Source organism: Pinus tabuliformis, chromosome 4_2 (genome assembly GCF_031772625.1).
Source record: "Pinus tabuliformis cultivar Carrire ecotype Pingquan chromosome 4_2, CPIR1, whole genome shotgun sequence".
Taxonomy (NCBI): domain Eukaryota; kingdom Viridiplantae; phylum Streptophyta; class Pinopsida; order Pinales; family Pinaceae; genus Pinus; species Pinus tabuliformis.
This window is the reverse complement of record NC_142304.1, coordinates 425348687-425369172: the sequence shown is the minus strand read 5'-3', so window position 1 is coordinate 425369172 and position 20486 is coordinate 425348687. Positions and strand designations below refer to the sequence as shown.

The following is a 20486-nucleotide window of genomic DNA, read 5'->3' as shown; positions in this document are numbered from 1 at the left end:
TGTAGTAGGGTATGTCATATTTTTGGAAAGAAGATTAAAACCCTAGATGTAATGAAATTTGTTATGAAGTAGTCTAGGGTTTATGACAAAGTCCCTATCAAGATGTTAAAGAGTATGTGTGTCTTGTTTGTAATTAAGATTGGGTATCTGATATATGCTTCCGTAATTTTGATATGGCTAACTTCATGCTTCTAGAGATTTGGTTGTAATTGCTATCTAAGTTGTGCAGGTACACAACCTTCAATATGGTGAAGATGTTCATTGATAAGCATGATGTGAATAGTGATGGCAATAATAACTCTAATGAAATGGTTGGAAGCCACAAAAGATTCTCCAATGTCATAGTAAAGAAGGTGATCTCCTTAGATTAAGTGGGAGTCGGGATAAAGCGAAGCTCCCTGGTTGAGAGGGAGGGCATAGCATAGTTATGATTGGAGAATGCATTTTGGAAGATATGTTGCTAAATATAAAGTAGGAAAGGAAAAGGTATCTTTTGTCAAAGATTCGGTTGATAGTTTGACTATTATGAGGAGCAATATCAGTTGTTTGGAAGACCCCGAAGGTTTGTATTTGATTATGTACATGTGAAAGTATATTATTGATTGAGGTTGTGTTTGTACCAGTGAATCTCTCGAAGGTTTTGGTAGCATGCTGGTTGTCAATCAGGTTGATTGGGAGAGATTGGTTATCCTTGATCTGTTGGATCAAGGAGTGTTGAGGTTTTGTGAGTGAAGCATTGCCTGGGAAGACATCTGGCCAGCACTTTGTGTTGATGTCTAGGTCCTAAAGTTGGAAAGGTGGTGTTGGTTATAGAGCTTTGTTTTTTAACACACACCTGGATCCTTGGGTTGATGGTTAGTAAATAAGCCTAATGGTACCTAGAGAGGTTGAAAGCTTGAGTTTATCTTAGTCCCAAATGGATAGATTGCTCTGGTTAGGAATCTAGTCCATGGCATTGTGGTGCTTAAGCTATTGAGAGACCAATGGATAGATTGCCTTGGCCAGGAATCTAGTCCATGGCATTGCGGTGGCTAAACTGTTGAGAGACCCATGGATAGATTGCCCTGGTCAAGAATCTAGTCCATGGCATTACGATGCCTAAAGTTTTTCATGGTTCATATAATTGAGATCTTCCTTGTACTTGTATATGATGAATATCTCCCTAGTTAAGAGGGAGTGTTGGAAAATGTAACTAGGTTCGATCTTCATTAAATGTATTTGAGTCATCATGTAATGTACTTGTCAAAAGAATAAAGAAAATAAATTTTATTATTATTATTATGACTTATTAAAGCATGGGTTTCATGCTTGGGTCATCATGTTTTACATCAAAGTCCCCATTGAGGACTTCTAGGATTTATTCTGAGTTAATAGAGTCATTGTACTTTTAAAGAGACCCTTCTTGGGCTTTTGAATCATGTAAAAAGGTTAAGTATTAAGTCAAATATGAATTATGTTGCCTCCACACCAAGTCGGCCTCAAAGAGGGTTATTCGACCTCACCAAAGGACTATAAATGAAGCAGTTTGAATTCCATTTGAAACACTCACAACAAGCAAGTTTGATATCTCTTGAAGCTGGGAAAAAGTGCGAAATAGAGGAAGGAAGGCAAAAGTAGTGCGAGTTTGGTCTAGGTGAAGGAAAGAAGGAAAATCGAAGTTTTGGTCCATCTATCTCTCTCTCTCGTGCCCTGGTTTGGAAGATCGAAGTTCTCTAGTTGATGTCATAGCCAATTGCTGCATGTTGTTGTTGCTATAGGTCGAAGTTGTTGGTGTTGGATGTTGCTACCTCAAGAAGTTGTATTGGGCCAAGATCGAAGTTTCTAAGTGAGGATCGAAGTCTTTCAATGAAGATCGAAGTCTCTAAGGCAAGGTCAAAGTTGTTGGGTCGAAGAAAGTGTTGCTACTGCTGCTGCTGCTGTCAGGTCAAGAAGGATCATCTGCAAAGGAAGAAGAAGGTTGACTTGGTGTGGAGGAAAGTTTGTGTCAAGGTCTAGAGTCTTGGAATATCTCAGGAAAACTATTGAAGGAAGAATTACTAACTGGGTTTTCCCCTAGAGAGGGGTTTTTCCCTCGCTGTGAGCCTATATTTGGTGTCCATTAATTTGTGTTATTGCTTTGGTAATTGCTTGACGAACTAAAAGAAAGAAGATATAAAGGAACCTAATAAGAAATCAAGAACATCACAAGTAATTATCAAGTATAAGAAAATATTATGCCTTTCTGATTTTCTAACTCAAGTCTAACTGACATCTAGAACTCAAGCGAACTGGCCTTTTGAACTCAAGTCACACTACCTCACTGAACTGAAGTCGAATTGAGATAAAATCTCCATGGATGCTCAATTTGATTTACTATTTTTTACTATAGGAAAATTTGAGAATTTTCCTAAGTCAATACTAAGAGAAAATAAAAGTGCGCCTTAGCTTCACATGTGGGTTCTTCTGCCAAAGATAGTGCACTTGTAAATTTAGCAAAACCCTTCCATCTGTAACTTCAATTAACACTACTTATGTATTGCTAAATTGGTTTTATGGGAATGAACTATTGAATACGTAATTATTCTATTGCATTTCGACATTGCCTCTAATTGCCAAATTGAAGTATATTATGATGCTAGTTAGAATACAAAACTCGTTATGTGCTCTTTTCTAACCCAAAGGACATTTTTACCCTAAGGGATACTACACTATTATTGGATTGTTTTGGAGTGCACACTTGTAGAGAGATGGTTTACTTTCTATTTTCCGGAGCTGACCACATTTTTTCATGTAGAGCACTCCATCCACTTGGCATTTGACTTGGTTTGATGCGTGTTTCTTGTCAAGATTGTAACTTGGAAGGACATTATGCATGGATTAGGGGCCATGACATGCAATAAGTCACCTTAATTATCTCCTACAACAATTAATTAATGAATTTACTAAGTCAAGACTTTAGACGACAATTTAATTTAATTGTTGGTTACATTTTTACTAAAAAAGGAAAAGTCAACAACAAATTAAAGTGTAGCCATCCATCTCATTGAGTCGAGATCTAATCTCAACCATTGAGATTAGGGTTTGATCTTTTGTAAAGGATGTTTGAGCGAAAGGAGAGACACAACTGATTGACATGAGTTGGGATTCAATGGAGCCCAGTGTTTGGTAGTGAGAGGGAGAAAAGGCTAGATCAACCCAGATAGAGCAAGAATAGCAGAGAGGTCGAGTTTCTCAAATTCAGTAGGTTGAGTTTCTCAGAGTGAGTAGGTTGAGTTTTATCTTGGGTCGTGAGTCCAAGCTTTCCTTGTGCGCAAAAGTTCTTTTGTTGGGTCGCACATGCGAGTCGCGTAAGGGTCTAGTGATAGAGAAGGCGCAGATCTTTTGTTGTGTATTTGACAAAGCAAATTCTTGTAAGATTGTTCTAAAAGATATTTCTAATAACACTGAATAAGAAGCCCAAGGTTTGTTGGTTTTCCCCACACCGAGGTTTCTAGGGTATATTTGTATTATTCTCTATTGCATGTGATTGATTTTGAGTATTTATGCTTCTAATGTTTATTTGGTTAAAACCCCAGAATAGTTATTGTTACAAATCAAATTAGAAAGCATTGTTTATTTCAAATTTGTGATTATTTGTTGAGATAGTAAATTTGTAGTTGGGTTTGAAGAAATTAACATTTTTGGTCATGTGTTATGTGAATTTGTAGTTGTGTTTAAAGAAATTAACATTTTTGGTCATGTGTTATGCTTTGATATTGAGCATTATGTGTTGCACACTGCTACTATTTTTAGATAAGGAGTGAGGTGGTAATTGCGTAGTATTTGGAGGAGAGAACAATTAAAACTCTGTCAAAATCCCTAAATCAAAAAGGGCAACACTAAACAACAACATTCTAATGAAATTAAAAAAAAAAAAAAAGCAACTACTTATCCCACTCAAACTCATACATACATTATTGTTATGGCATCAAGATGCCACACCAAATTTAGAATGGGCCCCCAATCTACTACTAATCTCTGATACGCACTTCATCACTTGTGGTACCCAAAGCGCACGTATTACATTGATGCACCAAATGTGCCAATTTTCCTTGCAAATCGCATAGGGATGCAATGTGTTTGGGTCTACTTATTAGAACAAAATGTTTAACGAAAGGTTAATTCAATAGTGATTCAATAAACCATGACCCAAAAGGATACAGACCCCCTAATTATGAGAAATAAGATTTGTTTTATTGCACAATGAAAAGCCCTACATTGAACCAACATTACATGATAATACAGATTATTAGAAGAATATTAGGGTCCCACTTGTGTGTGATGGCTAGGTAGATATATTAAGCATCACATCCTATTTCACATATTAGTTTCTAGCCATTATAATAGAGATACACATCTCTTGAGGTTGGGTACACATCTCAAAGACAAGTGGCATCTCAAGGACTTGAAAACATTTTGGGACACATGAAAAGGTCTCCTCAGAGACTATTGATGTTTATTCCCATTTATGGTGAGCACCTTAATGTCTCCCATGATTTCTTCATAAAAATACATAAAAGATTAAAAAAAATTAGAAAAAGTAGAACCCTACCTAAACTTGATGGTGGACCCCACAACAAAAATCGACTTGGAGAAGGGTAGCATAACTATCTAAGTAACAATATATGGCCCCCAGGGCCTTTGTGTTCATATCCCATGTGTCGAACACAAACACACTAGGACACACGCCAAACACATATTGAACATGTGCCCTGGCCATGTCCCATCTGTTTGACTTTAAGTAACTCTCTTCACTGTTATTTTATCACTTCAACTAGATAGAAAGAGCTTTTACCATCTCTCATTGTGTAGATGAGGGTAAAATAAAGATCCATATTTTTTAGAAAATAAAACATTTACAAAACACCTGGATATAATGTGTCTTGTGTGTCTTTTGTGTCTCGTTTTTAGGGTTGATGTGTCTTGTGTCGAACAAGTATTTCCATGTCATCATTTCATGTGACTTCGATAACTATTAATAACAACAAATATTTATATCGCAATGAGATGGCGTCAGATCTACCTCCCATTACAAATGAGCCTCAACTAAGCTACACAGTGATGATTTCTTAGAAAGCATATGGATAAAGGCTATTATTAGAAAATGCAAAGAGTGAAGCCAAATTGAATGATGTAGACATTGAGTTGGAGACCTAAATTTTCACTATAAAGTTGAATATGTTAAACTTTCAAGTATTGTAACTCAAATATCATCTCTGTAATAGACTTCAGTCTAGACTCCTATTGGATATACCTATCCTTGATTGGTACCGGATGTTATGATGTAAACAATTGGCCAATGTTCATTGTTCATAAATTTGTGACTTTAAAATCTAAATTTTAATTGTAATTCTTGTTATTCACTTCTCATTTGATGTACCCATATCCCCACATATCCTTGTACCTAGATTTCGAAAATGGCATCCCTTAGTGTTAATTTTAGATAACAATGGTATGTTCTATGCTTAAGAGCAATTTTACTTCAATTTTCTTATTAGCCCAATATCAATATCCAGTTTAGCAATCACATCAACATGATAGTAAAATGCAAATAGAACGTAAACAACAACAGTAGAAGACTAGCCAAGACAAGAGGACACAAGATATGGCACCAACCACGGACAAACCCCAATATGGGGAAACCCTTGATCAATTCTTCTTATAATTCTTCAAAAGTTCAGCAAAGAGGGAGAGTACAATATACAATTTTTCACTTTCCCAATAAAAGTGAAATCTAACTAGTCAAACAATAGAAACAGAAAGCCCTAACCAGAAAGTCAACGTTGGTCAACAAGGCAGATTTTGACCTCCAAAACAGCTCGGTCAAACTCAGTGAACTCGGCCTCCAACAGCTAGACAAATTAGCCCAAAAACAGTCTGAAAAAGTCCAATCAAATCTGATCAACAAAATTCAAAGTTGCAACAAAGCCTTTTGCAATCAACGTTGGTCAAACAGTGGTCAAAAAGGCTCGATTTTTGTGCCTAGAAATGCGACCTACCCAAACAGAGATCCTCCACACAAAACCGCAATCAAAACAAGTCAACACTGTTCAACGCAAGTCAAAATGACCTCCAGCAATTTCGGTCAACGTAGGGACAGAAAACCCTTCTCTTCTTCACACGTGTGGAGAACTGCCTCTGAAATTCGTACCCAATCAACGAATGAGAGAGATGAATGAATGTGAGATGAGATGACAAAATGAGGAGGAGGCTCCTTGTATTTATATGCAACGTTGTGGGCTTGAGGGTGCAAATTAGATGGCTGGTCCACCTTGATAATTTGTCCATAATCAAAATAAATTCATAGTTCCATTTGTACATGTCAGAATGGGATGATCTTTAGATCAATCCTACACCTCTCGGAGAGAGGAATCCAATAAAAATATCAATTGCCTCATTTGAGTTGTCCAAGATGAAGTTTGGCCCTAGTTGCCAAATTTAACACTCACTCTCAACTAGGGAGAACTTCACCTGCCAAACTCTCTGACAATCTGTACCATCCCTGTCTCTGCTCTCTTCTGCTCTGCTCTGTTGAACCATGAACAAAGAAGAAATGATCTCCACTGACCCGAAGTCAGTCTCCAATAATAGAGAGTGTGCCATAGCAATCTTAACTAACCCGAAGTCGGTTTCCATTAATCCCAGATCAATATCAACATCCTAGCATAAGGAGTACTATAGTACACGATGCGTCCATCGGTCATACTATGGTCCCTATCCTCATTTCCCTACTCATTGGCCAGATGAGAGGTACTTCCCATGAGTCTCGGACTGCATGGGTAGGATGTGCCAGCCAGGAGAAGGTGAACCACTCATCCTGCTCATATGCCATAGGAGAAGGTGAACCACTCATCCTATGCATATCTCAACATGGGGTATCACAGGGGAAGGAGAACCACTCACCTTGTACATCGCGCACCATTAGGGGAAGGTGAACCACTCACCCTATGATCGCTCATTGCTCCAAGAAGTACCCCGAGCCCCCCCGGAGCTCCCAAAGCTCAACATCCATCTCATACGAGACCCTCATAAGAGGGTCTCTCCACAACTCCAAGTCGTTCACAGAAGGTTAAGAATTTGACCTTCCCCAGGGGGTTTGTAAGAATATCGACAACCTAGTCATCAGTCCCAATGTGTTGGAGCCTTATTGCTCCCTGTTGTACCACATCCCGGATAAAGTGGCACCTAATATCAATATGCTTGGAGTGGTCATGAAACACTGGATTCTCAAAAAGATGAATCCCACTCTGGTTGTCGCAGAAGATCATGGTGGTATCAAGCACATGTCCAAACAGCTCACTAAAGAGCTTCCTCAACCAAATAGCTTCACAGGAGGCCATACTAGCAGCAATGTATTCAACCTCAGCGATGCTCAAGGCAACAGACTTCTACTTCCTACTCATCCATGATATCAAAGTAAAACCTAGAGAGAAGCAACATCCAAATGTGCTTTTATGATCCACCACATTGCCAGCACAGTCTGCATCAAAGTAACCATGGAGCCTCACATTCCCAACAGCGTATCTCAGTCCATAAGTGATTGTGCCCCAGAGATATCTCAAGAGATTCTTGGCAGCAATCCAATGTATGTGACGAGGATTGACCATAAACTAACTCAATGTATTCACTGCAAAACATATGTCTGGACAGGGGTTCACCAAGAACATCAGGGCCCCCACAAGTTGATGATACTCAAAAGGATTTCCTAAATCGAGCCCAGCAACACTTTCGCATAACTTCTTGAAGTTAAGTTCCATCAGAGTAGTCAAGGACTTGTTGTCCACCATCCCAAATCTTTCAAGTAACTTTACAATATATTTTCTTTGAGAAAGGAAAATCTCAGCTAGTTTTTGCCAGACCTCCAACCCTAGGAAATAATGCATTAGTCCTAGGTCCTTCATTTCAAATTCAGAAGCCAACTCCCTCTTATATTGATGTATAAGAGGCTCTACATCTGTTAGAAATAGATCGTCCACACAGAGTACCAAGATGAGAGGTCTATCATTCTCAACCTTAAAGTAAAAGTTCGGATCAACTTCACTCCTTGTAAATCCAAGCTTCATTAGATAGCTATCAATCCTCTCATACCAAGCCCAGGGTGCTTGCTTTAGCCCATAGAGGGTTTTCTTCAACCTGCATACATGTGTCTGACGATCTTGAACTTCAAACCCCTCAGGTTGTTCTACATAGACTTCCTCCTTAAGTGAACCATGCAAGAAGGCAGTCTTGACATCCATCTGGTGTAGATTCCATCCTTGCGAGGCAACAAGGGCTATAATTGAATGGATGGTGGTGTAGCGCGCAACTGGTGCAAATATCTCATCATAATCTACACCTTCCTTTTGAGAAAAGCCTCGAGCAACAAATCTGGCCTTGAACTTTTCAGCACTTCCATCAGCTCTATGCTTGATTTTGTAGAGCCATTTCGAGGTGACAACAGATTTGTTCTTGGGTCTAGGGACCACATCCCAGACATCATTCTTCATAATCGACTCATACTCTTCGTTCTTTGGATCCTTCCAAACTTGGTGCTTTGTAGCTCCTTCGAATGTGCAAGGCTCAGATTGAACAATGGTGCTCATTGCAGTTAAGTACCCTTGGTACCTATTCGGCTTCTTGCTTTCACGAAATGTCCCCCTAGGTGCAACATGTCTCTCGACACCTTCAAGAGTCTCCCTAAGCAATGAGGGTCTCCTTTTTGAGGAGGAGGGCTCATGAGGGGGTGGATCAAAGGGATTCATTGGTCCTACAACATCAGGCATCGGCTCATCCTGCAGTTCTCTCCTGAATCTGCTTCTTTGTCCTTCCTTGGAAGAGGAAGGTTACTAATCTTTCCAAGGGCAAAATCCTCATCGAAAGTGACATCATGACTTATCCCCACTTCTCTTTGGCCAGGCACATAGATTCTATATGCCTTAGAAGTTTCATTATAGCCCACAAATGTTCCTTTCTTCCCAGAAGAATCCAATTTGCTTCTTTTTTCTTTCGGCACATGAAAATATACAAGACTACCAAAAATTCTAAAGTGAGAAACATTAAGTTTCTTACCGGTGAAAACTTCTTCGAGAGTTTTGGAGTCCAACGCTTGATGAGGGCATCTATTTTGAACATACAAGGCGGTGTTTGCAGCTTCAGCCCATAAGAACTTCAAAAGGCTTTGATCATGAAGCATGGCACGAGTGGCTTCTACGATAGAACAATTCTTCCTTTCAGCAACACCATTTTGCTCAGGAGTATATGTGATAGTAGTCTCCCTCTTAATGTCAGCTTCTCTACAATAATTATTGAACTCAATTGATTCATATTCGATTCCATTATCGGTCCTCAATATTTTGATCTTCTTCCCATTTTGATTTTTCGACCAAAGCTTTGAAAGAATAAAACCATGAGAATACTTCGTCCTTCTTCTTCAAGAAATATATCCAAGTCTTGCGAGAGAAATCATCCATAAAGATAACATAATATAAATATCCTCCTAATGAGTTCACGGGCATCATACCAGATAGATCAGAATGAACCAATTGCAATATGTCAGTAGTCTTGCTATCACTTGAGGGGAATGGTCCCCTTGTATGCTTTCCTTCGGCACACCCCTGACAAACACCTTCATGTTCTACTTTAAATTCGGGCATACCTGTCACCATCTTCCTCACATCGGGTAGAGCCTTATAATGTAGATGAGCAAACCTCTGGTGCCATAATTCAGATTGAAGTGATGTGTCACAAGACATAGCTCCCAATGGGCTTCCTCCAACTTGATATAGGCTATCAACCCTGAAGCCAAGTGTAAATGCATCTTTGAAATTTTTATTCCACACACGTACCTTTCCATCAATGAATGCCACCTTGAATCCTTTGTCCTCCATCACCGAGATAGATACTAGGTTCTTTTCTAGATCGGGTACATATAGTACTTCTTGTAGATGAATGTTGTTACCTCGTTTGAATTGAAAAGTAACATTCCCAACTCTCTTCACGTGATAGGTGGCATTGTCTCCGAGGATAATTTCCAAATTTGTACCCTTTTCAATCAAATTTGAAAGAGCTTCCTTATACCCAATGAAGTGCCTTGAGGCACCACTATCAATCAACCAATTTCCCAAGGTGTCCAGAGGAGATGCAGAAGAGAGGGCATATATAAGATAAAATCATTTTTGCTTGTTATCAACAAAATTAGATTCATCATACCTTGTGTTTCTTGATCTCTTGGGAGGGCAACCATTTCCTTGATGAGGAGCGGGAGCATTCCTTTTACCTCGATTGTTGAATCTGCCATTCCTTTGATTGTTGTTGCCCCTGAAATTGTTGTTGTTGTGGTTGTCATCATTGTGAGGTGTATCCCTTCTATTAGGACACTCTCTAGCATAGTGGCCAAACTTGTTGCAAATGAAGCATCTTCCCTTCCTTCCATTTTTGAAACCCGACCTTCCTTGACATTACTTGTTTGAACCTGCATTGTTCTTTTTAGCATGAGCGGAGAATGCAATAGGATCATTCCTCTTTAAAGGCATATCTAGTTCCATCATCCTTGTTTCTTCTTGAGAACATCTAGTCAGCAATTCTTCAAAACTTGGAATCCTATCATTGTTAAGAATAGTAGTGTTGAACACATGCCATTCACAAGGGAGTCCTTCGAGGGCAATGAGAGTAAGCTCCCTATCAGCAATAGCTTCTCCAATCAAAAGAAGATCATTTTTTATCTAGTAATCCTCATGAAGTAGGATTGAATATCTTCATTTCTTCCCTTCTTTATATCCCTCAACTTGTTCTTGAGGAAAATAACTTGGTTTGCATTGCTAGATTTGAACATGCCAACCAACCTATCATATATCTCCTTTGATGTATTCAAATCGGAAATGTAAGCAACTAAATGCTTATGAATAGAATCCATGGTGATCTTCTTGGCTTTGACTTCACCCTTCTTGTACTTTGTCTTAGCAGCAACCAGTGCATTTGAGGGAGGTTCTGAAATATTTCCCTACACATAATCCATAACATCTTGCTCTTGTAAAGTCAAATCAAGAGACATCTTCCATGCATGATAATCAGACTTATCATGAAGCTTATCATCAGAGTTGAAGTAGGATGTGGAGGCCATTAAATCTTGTCCTCTTAGTGATTGCTCTTCTCACTCTTACTTGGGCTGTCTTCACCTCAGCTCTGAGATCATGTTAATTTTAGATAACAATGGTATGTTTTATGCTTAAAGGCAATTTTACTTCAATTTTCTTATTAGCCCAATATCAATATCCAATTTAGCAATCACATCAACATGATAGTAAAATGCAGATAGGAAATAAACAATAACAGTAGAAGACTAGCCAAGACAAGAGGACACAAGATATGACACCAGCCAGGGACAAACCCCGATGTGGGGAAACCCTTGATCAATTCTTCTTATAATTCTTCAAAAGTTCAGGAAAGAGAGAGAGTACAATATACAATTTTTCACTTGCCCAATCAAAGTGAAATCTAACCAGTCAAACAAAAATAACAGAAAGCCCTAACCATAAAGTCAACGTTGGTCAACAAGGCAGATTTTGACCTCCAAAACAGCTCGGTCAAACTCGGTCAACTCAACCTCCAACAGCTAGACAAATCAGCCCAAAAGAGTCTAGTCAAATCTGGTCAACCAAATTCAACGTTGTAGCAAACCCTTTTGCAGTCAAACAGTGGTCAAATAGCCTTGGTTTTTGTGCCCAGAAATGCGGCCTACCCAAATAGAGATCCTCCACACAAAACCGCAATCAAAATAGGTCAATGTAAGTCAAAATAGCCTCCTGCAATTTCAGTCAACACAGGGACAGAAAACCCTGCTCTTCTTCGCACGTGTGGAGAGTTGCCTCCGAAATTCGTACCCAATCAACAAAGGAGAGAGAAGAATGATTGTGAGAAGAGATGACAAAATGAGGAGGACGCTCCTTGTATTTATATGCAACGTTGTGGGCTTGAGGGTGCAAATAAATAGTTGGTCGACCTTGACAATTTGTCCATAATCAAAATAAATTCATAATTCCATTTATACATGTCAGAATGGGATGATCTTTAGATCAATCCTACACCTCTCGGAGAGAGGAATCTAATAAAAATATTAGCTGCCTCATATGAGTTGTCCAAGGTGAAGTTTGGCCCTAGTTTCCAAATTTAACACTTATACCAATACAAATACTCATACCTATTCCCCATGTATGTTGTCAACCATGTTTCTAACACACAAGATTCAATATTTTTTAAAAGTTGTGACACTAATTGGAAGGTAAATGATTGCGCATATTTTGATGTGATGACATCAAAATATGCTTATTGAATAGGTTGAGACAAAAAATGTGATATAGATTATAACAAATATTGTTGTCAACGACATACTTATAGGAGCAATGGCAAAGGATAAATGTCCAAATATATTTCGACTCCTTGGGTCTTTAATTATGTTAATCTCGTACTTAAAAGCCATTAATAACATTACTTTGGTCAAGAATACGTCAAATGAAGCCAGAATGACTGAGACTTTCAAAATTAATCGTTTTACATCAAAAGCATAGGAAATACGCCAATTGTAGCTTTTTGGTGTTCATAGATTAGATTTGCACCACATTTATCATGCTAAAGTCTCCTAAAACCATGTCAATCACGTGTATTATGAGTGGCTCCTATTGAGTGGCATGTTAGAACGTCCCTACTACTAGTGACACTGCAAAAGTTGAGGACTTTACAATCAATTCCTCATTTAATAAGTTTTGGAGGGTGGAGAATACAACATCCAAACAATTCCCACTAGATTTCTTCCACATTTTTTACAATGGCCATCCATGCCTGGGGAATGCTAATGACTGGATAGACCAAATGGGGGAGAGGTCTGAAGATATCATTTTTGGTAAGCATTTTAAAATTGAATTGAATATGAGGTGTAGGATCTTAGTCTATGGATGTGGTAGTTGCTTGACATTGCTATCCATTTGATAACATTTCTACTCAAACCAAAATGGTTTCATAAGCAAAAAAGGCAAAGACCATGCAAATTTGGAACAGCGTTATTAACTAGTACTACAATCTTGAAGATTGAACAACCATGTGATTGATTTGGGAAATATGTGAGATCTAAGAGCCAATTTGTAGATGAGCAATGCACTTACAACGAGTTTCAACTTGGGCCCACAGACTTTTGGAAACAACAAAACTCAAGTCCATTTTCCTTTGAAGTCATCTATGATCAATCCATTAACATAAGAGAAAAATAGGAGTGAATATGCATTTCATCCACTTTGCTAACTAGAATCAACTTACCTCACAAAAGGCATTGGATTTGGTGTTTGTTAACTCAAATCTTTGCTTTCTACATCAATAATAGCAAAAATATTGAGTTTGACTTGTCAGATGGATGATGTTGATGACAAACTTCCTTTAGATATCTTGTGGATATGGATGGAATGTTAAATGACCTTGACCAAGGTGATTAGACACCTAGTGGCTCTAGCTCCACAAGCACTACAACTACTAAAGATGAGGAGATGTGATGGATGGTGATGATGACAAACTTACTTTGTAGATCTTGTAGAAGAATATGGAATCAATTATTAAATGATCTCACCCAAAGTGATTAGAAACCTAGTAGCTCTAAGTCAACAAGCACTATAAGCAACAAAAGGTGAGATGATGGGATGGACGATGGTGATGACAAACATTCTATGGAGGTCATGTTAAATTTCCATGAAAATCTACGATGGGATGGACGATGGTGATGACAAACATTCTATGGAGGTCATGTTAAATTTCCATGAAAATCTACAACTACTTAGATGAATAACTGAAAACTGAAACCTAGTTTACTTTCAACAAGATACAAAATTTCTTAACAATTCACAAGTAGCGAAACACCAGAGATAAAAAACACATCACACAAATTAACACGCTTGTTTACACAAGAAACCCAAAAGGGAAAACCTGCTTCCTTGGTTGTGGTATTTTATTTATTTTTCTTGAGCAATTGGATCTATTACAAAGCAATTTGTCCCTCTGAGAAAGCATTATGCTTCTTCCCACAAATCTTAGTTGATACAATTGATCTCGGCATGCCTTGATCATTGCTTGATCTCAGCCCTCTAACACGCAATTGTTTCCACGCTGCCTCCTTGACTTGCCCTGCATCTTGCTTGATCCTACTCCTCCTTCATTGTGTACATGGTAGCCTTATTTCTTTGTGCAGATCCCCTATTCCCTAATGCAAGTTTGGCTCCTATTTCTTAGCTCAAGTCTTATTTCCTATGTTGCACGAAACTTCTACGAACCCGAGGTTTCGAGCTGTACCTGTACCTAAAACTCCGAAACTTGGATGTAATCATCTATGAGAGTTAATATATACTTGCTTTTCCTTCTAAATTGTAATCTATGGATCTTATTACGTTTCCATTTTTGGGAGGTGACGTTTCTAAACATACGCATTTCGGAAAGTCCAAAACGTTTCGGCGTTTTGTGCAACTTAGCCTATTTCCTTGCGCATTTCCTGCCTCCTATTTCTTAATACACTAGCTCCTCAAAACTGCGCACAATCAATCTCCTAAATTCTAGCGCACTTGTGATCTCGTATTTCTTAGGACATAAGCTATGCACTCTTGACAATCAAAGATGCTCTCACAAACCTTGTGAACAAAACTTGTGATTTCTTGTGCCTTCACCCTCCTCTATATAGACCCAATTCGATCATGCAAGGAAGGCTCGATTCAATTTTAGAACTCGAGTTCTAATTGACGAGTTAATTGAGAGTGATGCATTTTCTCTCTCCAATCAACACTTGGAGTCTTAACTCGTTCTTCCTTCAATCAAGACTAAAGACTAACTCGCTATAACTGAACCTATAACTGCCACCTCATTCTGTAGTCAAATTGATGAAGACTCCATTTAATTGAAGCCCAACTCTGCGCATGCCATCTTGATGATCATTCCAGTAAATTGGAAATAAACTCATCATAACTGAAGTCTAACTCATGAGCTCGCACTCATACTAAAGAAAGACAAATCGAGGTCTTGATTAGCTAAGGCTTACCAGAAGACCTTTACTCGCTAGATTTTCAACAAGTCATATAGGAGAATATAGATAGAATGTTAAATGATCTTGCCCAAGGTGATTAGACACCTAGTGACTCTGGCTTAACAACCACTACACTAGCAACAAAAGGTGAGGGGATGGGATGGGTGATGGTGATGATGAAGTTGCTTTGGAGGTCTTGTAGGCAAATATAGATAGGATGATAAATGACCTCACCTAAGGTGATTAGACACCTAGTGGCACTGGCTCGACGGGCACTACACTGGCAACAAAGAAGGAGTGGATGACAATGATCGTGATGATGAACTTCCATTGGAGATTTTGTAGGACAAGTAGATACAAGGTTAAATGATTTCATGAAAGTTTTGTATGACAAGCATATAGAAGGTTAAATGACCATGCCCATGGTGATTAGACACCTATTGGCTTTGGGTTGGTGATTATTTACTAGCAACAAAAGCTGGGGCGAGAGATGACACATCCAAATGAATTTGGTTACTGGTCTATTATGAGCTGTGCAATGTCTGGAGTCAACTAGATATGATTTTCTATTATCACCATATACTTGTAAATTAGAAATTCTTCCAAATTTTTATGCAATGAATAAATACAAGGCGTACATTATAGAAATTCCAAATGTTCTAGAATCTGTTATGATGTGAATGTCAGTTGTTTTACTTTGATTGATTTTCAGTTTTGAGCTGATTCCAATGTCCCATGATGTAAAGCTGTAAATCTAGATAGATTTCCAATATTTACGCATTATCTGTTTTAACTAGTGAAATGCATTCTCTAAATTGCTTTTTGTAAGCACTGTCAGTTTTATGCAGGAGGAAAAGAGGGGGGACGCGAAGATCTGCATGAAACCCTCTGGCGCTATTTCTCATTGCATTGTCATTTCCGGTTACTTTTCCTGTTCCGACAACGTAGAAGTCGCATAATTTGAAATCTTGAAATGTATATGGACGGGATTTGAAACTATTTTGTCGTTTTTTATTTCGGATATTCCCATAGGAAGATAAATTTTGAACAATTTTGACTCAGACTTCAGACATTACTCAAATAAAGATTACTGTTCGGGTTAAAGTCATACAACTTTGACCAAAAATCACAGTTTTTGGTTGCTTGTTGAAGCTGTATGAACTATTTCGAGAAACAAATATTTGTTACATTGCAAAATCATTTTAATTTAATTTACACTCGGAAAACACGCATGAAGACAATAAAGCTTAGGCAGACTGACAGTAAACAGACGCTGCTGCTTAGTTTATTGAAAGAAATTAATGATAAATACCGCGCCTCGCAACAAGAGGAGAAATTTTGAGAGAGGACAACTAATACCCTTTCTAGTCTTTGCAAGAGAGCTGTCTTGAACTGGCGAACACCTCTACCGTTGGATGTAGGATCCAGTCTGTGAGCTTTTTCGAATGCATAGAACCGGCCTGCAGTAGAGTAAAGCATGCGCGATTAATGATTAAACCCTAAATATACAGACATAAAGGGAGAAAAAGCGAGATCAGAGCAAGAGATGAATACAGAGATATGCGACGCGAGGGCTGTCATTCTCAATCTCGTTAGCCACACGAAGAATCCCGGCGATCTCGGAAAGGGACGAAGGGACGATTTCACTGTCGATTGCCGATTCTGAGAGGTTCACCATTGTCTGTGTCCTCGTCAGGTTCCCGGTCGTCTGTGTTCTCGACAGACGCCGAGTAGTTGTGTCGCTCGGACCCCTCCCCGCCATTGTCTTCTCTTTTCTTTACGACAAGAGCAGCAAGAAATTACAAACGCTGCTACTGATAAATTATTAGTCCCACTTCCAGACCCAGCTAAACCATGGGCCTTCTTTGCTCATTCTTCACAGACAATTTCTTCATCTGGCCTGCGACCCCATTTGGCAAAAACATAATCGAGCTACCTACCACTTTCGCAGATATGTAAGTAGTAGCAGCAAAGCTACAGTGGAGAGTGATGTGATGGAATAAGTATGGGTAGATTCCATTGTCCCCATTTTCATCCACTTTTTTCCCCTAACTTTCTTTCGGCCCCGGAAGCAACTACTTCGACGGACTCCACGGACTGTGTCGGACAGTGACCAAATCAAATAAAATAATATAGCGCAAACCCCGAGCTAAGCTGGGCCCCACGAGCTACCACATTTTTGATACATTTATCCCTCAACTTTGCCCCTCTCTTCTTTCCGAGTCTAATACCTACCCATCTATGTCTTTGCTTTATCCATACGCACCATTGTCCATGAGAGTCTCGCAAACTCCACCTTCTTTTTATTTTCCACCATCCCATGACGCAAGTTATTGAATCGGACACCCACGATATCATTATGATTTAAAAGTATGTTTAATTAATTGTAATATCATTATAATTTAAAAGTAATTTTAATTATTTGTAAGATAATTATATCAATAACTTATTTTATCTTTTCCAATATTCCATTTATAAAATAATATTTATATATAAAGTAACACAAATCTATCACAATTTTTTTATTTTTCAATCTTCCATTTATAAAAGAATATTTATATATAAAATAACACAAATATATCACAATTTTATATTTGCTGAATATTAGGAAAAAAGTCAACATCTTTTTGAAAAAAAGAGAAAGCAATTATGTAAATGTGTTTTTAAAGTAAAGTTAAAGATTAATTTATAACACTATTTTTTTTTGGTTATTAGTTGATATATTTTTGATATAAAGTAATATGAATTTATTTTAATTTTATATTTATAAGGTAATATGAATTTATTTTAATTTTATATTTATAAGGTAATATGAATTTATTTTAATTTTATATTGATTAATGATCTATATAAATGTGAATTTGGAAAAAGACAAAATAATTTATATATAAATTTATTTTTTTTATTAAATTATAATAAATTTTTAATAGAAAAATTGAAATTGAGTATAGTTGGGAGTTAGGCAATTGCGCAAATAATGTGGCAGAGGCATATCGATTACTGCAAGGGCTCCTTCTGGCTAGAGAAGCAAACATTGAAGATTTGTTAGTGTTGGGAGATTCACAATTGGTTATCCACCAGCATAGATCCATTTTAAATACAAATCTAACATGAGCCAAGAGGGATCCAATTTCTTCAAGTGCAATATTTTTTTTGAGTTGACATTATTTAAATGTTTTGTATACTTATTTATTTATTTTTATTTTTAGATTTTTTTTAAATTTTATTTTAGTGGACATGAGAAAAAATTCAACTTTTATGATGGACGGACAGGCTTACACATCATAGTGGATTGTAGAATGAGCCTTTGGGCTCAATCACCTTGTTCATGGATCTTTGCGTAAGGATTGCAAGTTGTGAAGCATTGTTGTTCGAATCAAGAATCTGAAACTAGCCTTCTCTATTATTAGCTTCTTCCATGTGTTGACAATAAACAATTTTGTTGCAGATGATCTCACCAATAAAGGTGTAAACTTGGATGCAGGAGTCCTAATAAGAAATGGTGTTCCTCCCCTCGCAATTATTCCTTAACAGTGGGTCTGATATGCATTGTAAATTTTGTCTATATCTACGAGTCATTTGGCGAATCTACACCTCTAAATACCCATGTCCTTTAGGATAGTAAAACGACTAATAGATATTAAGAATAAAGAACATTGTGAGGTTATGTATATCTAGCCTCAGAGAATTTTCATCATACTCACATGTTGTACAGGTTGTGATCCAAGCGCAGATTTTGACTTAATACAATATTCTCATCACAGTTATATAGATATATATAAGGGGAAGGCGACAAGCGTGAACGAGTTTTCGTTGTAGGCATTACCTTAAGCCCGTGATCTAATGCAGAGGATGGAAAACGGTGTAACAAAGATCAAGGTTAATCTAAGTTACGTTGTCGCCTCCTACCCTCAACAAGTGATTGAAGTCAGAGCAGAGAGGGTTGTTTTTCTCGCTAAGCAATTAACAGCGAACAGGAAGGCAGAAGATGGTCAAATAGAGCGATGTTGTTGAACTAGACCCCAAACCTAAGGATATACTGTCAGTCTGGGGTATGGAGGTAACAGACCAAAATATTGAGCGGTATATTCGTCCAGCTGGACGCTCAGGGAGGAAGAAAGGAGATTCAGAAGCGGGTTGGAAGCAGAGCAAATCCCTAGGACTCCTAAAGGAAAGTCTAGGTTTGTTGTGCTTAGAAAGCTTGGAAGGGAAGCAGTTGCAAGAAAGGTTGTCCTTATCAGAGCATGGAGTGGCAGATAGCGAAGGTTTCCAAGTAAGTCACGACCTTTCTCGTTCTCTCAATCATTTTTACTCAGGCGGGTTAGAGGATATTGTAATTAGCTGTGTATTTCAAGGCCAAGAAGGCCGGCGCACCAACCAGACGGTGGGGTTAGGGCCATGAAAAGAGGAGATCAGGTTGAGCCTAACCCAAACCCATGCCGACAGAAGCCCTCACACAAATGGAGGTAGAAGCGCCTTGTGGCAAAACCCAATTTCAGGGGCGGGCATCGCGGGATTGCTAGAAATAGCAGAGGACCCATCAGAGGGTTGGAAGGCAGTGGGAGAGAGTTTGAAGGAGGGTGGGAAGAGAGGAGGAGCCAAGTAGACAAAGGTCGGGGAAGGATCTGCATTCGAAAGGGCAGGGCAGCCGGGTGATAAGGAATTGACCACAGGGCTTGAAGAGTCGAACCAAGAAGGCGAGAGGACCTTCAAAGGGTTAAGCATATTCATGGAAGAGGGGAATTCTGGAATGCTCTTAGAAGCAACAACCAATGTGGAAGCAAATGCACAGAATAAGGAGGGAGGGTTTCGGACAGGCGGGGGAGAAGAGGAAAAAACACAAAATAATCAAGAAAAGTAGAATTGTAGCTAATTTGGTCCTGGGAATGGATGTCCAAATCAACAAGGCCACAAAGGTAGCAGAACTAACCCTGGTGGGAAGGGCTAGAGGCAAGAAATACTCTGCCAACTATATTCAAGAATGGACTACAAAAAATTGGCAAGAAGCGTCAGACACAACTTTTGTGGTCACAACACTAGCGAAAGGATGGTTCATGGTCAAGTTCGGGAAGAAAGAATCAGCAGAATGGGTCATGGCGAGGAATTGGTGTTTTGGAAGCCACCTAATCTTTTTTAAGAAATGGAACCCCATGTTTGATGCACAAAGGGAAAGGGTGGACGAATTACCTGTATGGGTTTGCATGCCGGGACTACCGCCGTTTCTTTGGGTCGAATCAGTATTCAAGGCCATCGGCAACCATCTGGGAAAATTCATGGAAGCAGATATGTCATTTCTGCAAACAAGAGATCAAGGGATGGCTCATATATTGGTATGCTTAAACCCTCATGCAAGTTTGGTGGAGGAAATCATTTTACAATACAAGGACTTCAAGTATACCCAAATTTTAGATTATGAACACCTGTCATTCAGATGTCACAGGTG

At 38.5% G+C, this 20486-nt stretch overlaps 1 protein-coding gene across 1 annotated transcript in view; it reads right to left on the bottom strand.

Annotated features, from left to right (window-relative positions):
- Positions 1 to 17147, bottom strand: part of LOC149169770 (callose synthase 3-like) — a 91137-nt gene extending 73990 nt beyond the window's left edge. The window contains exons 1-2 of the mRNA XM_089425331.1: positions 16598 to 17147; positions 16403 to 16503 (exon numbers count right to left, since the gene is read on the bottom strand). Of these exons, the coding sequence (XP_089281457.1) occupies positions 16403 to 16503; positions 16598 to 16805 (309 nt within the window). The 5' untranslated portion in view covers positions 16806 to 17147. The remainder of the gene's footprint in view (positions 1 to 16402; positions 16504 to 16597) is intronic.
- Between the last annotated feature and the right edge of the window lie 3339 nt (positions 17148 to 20486).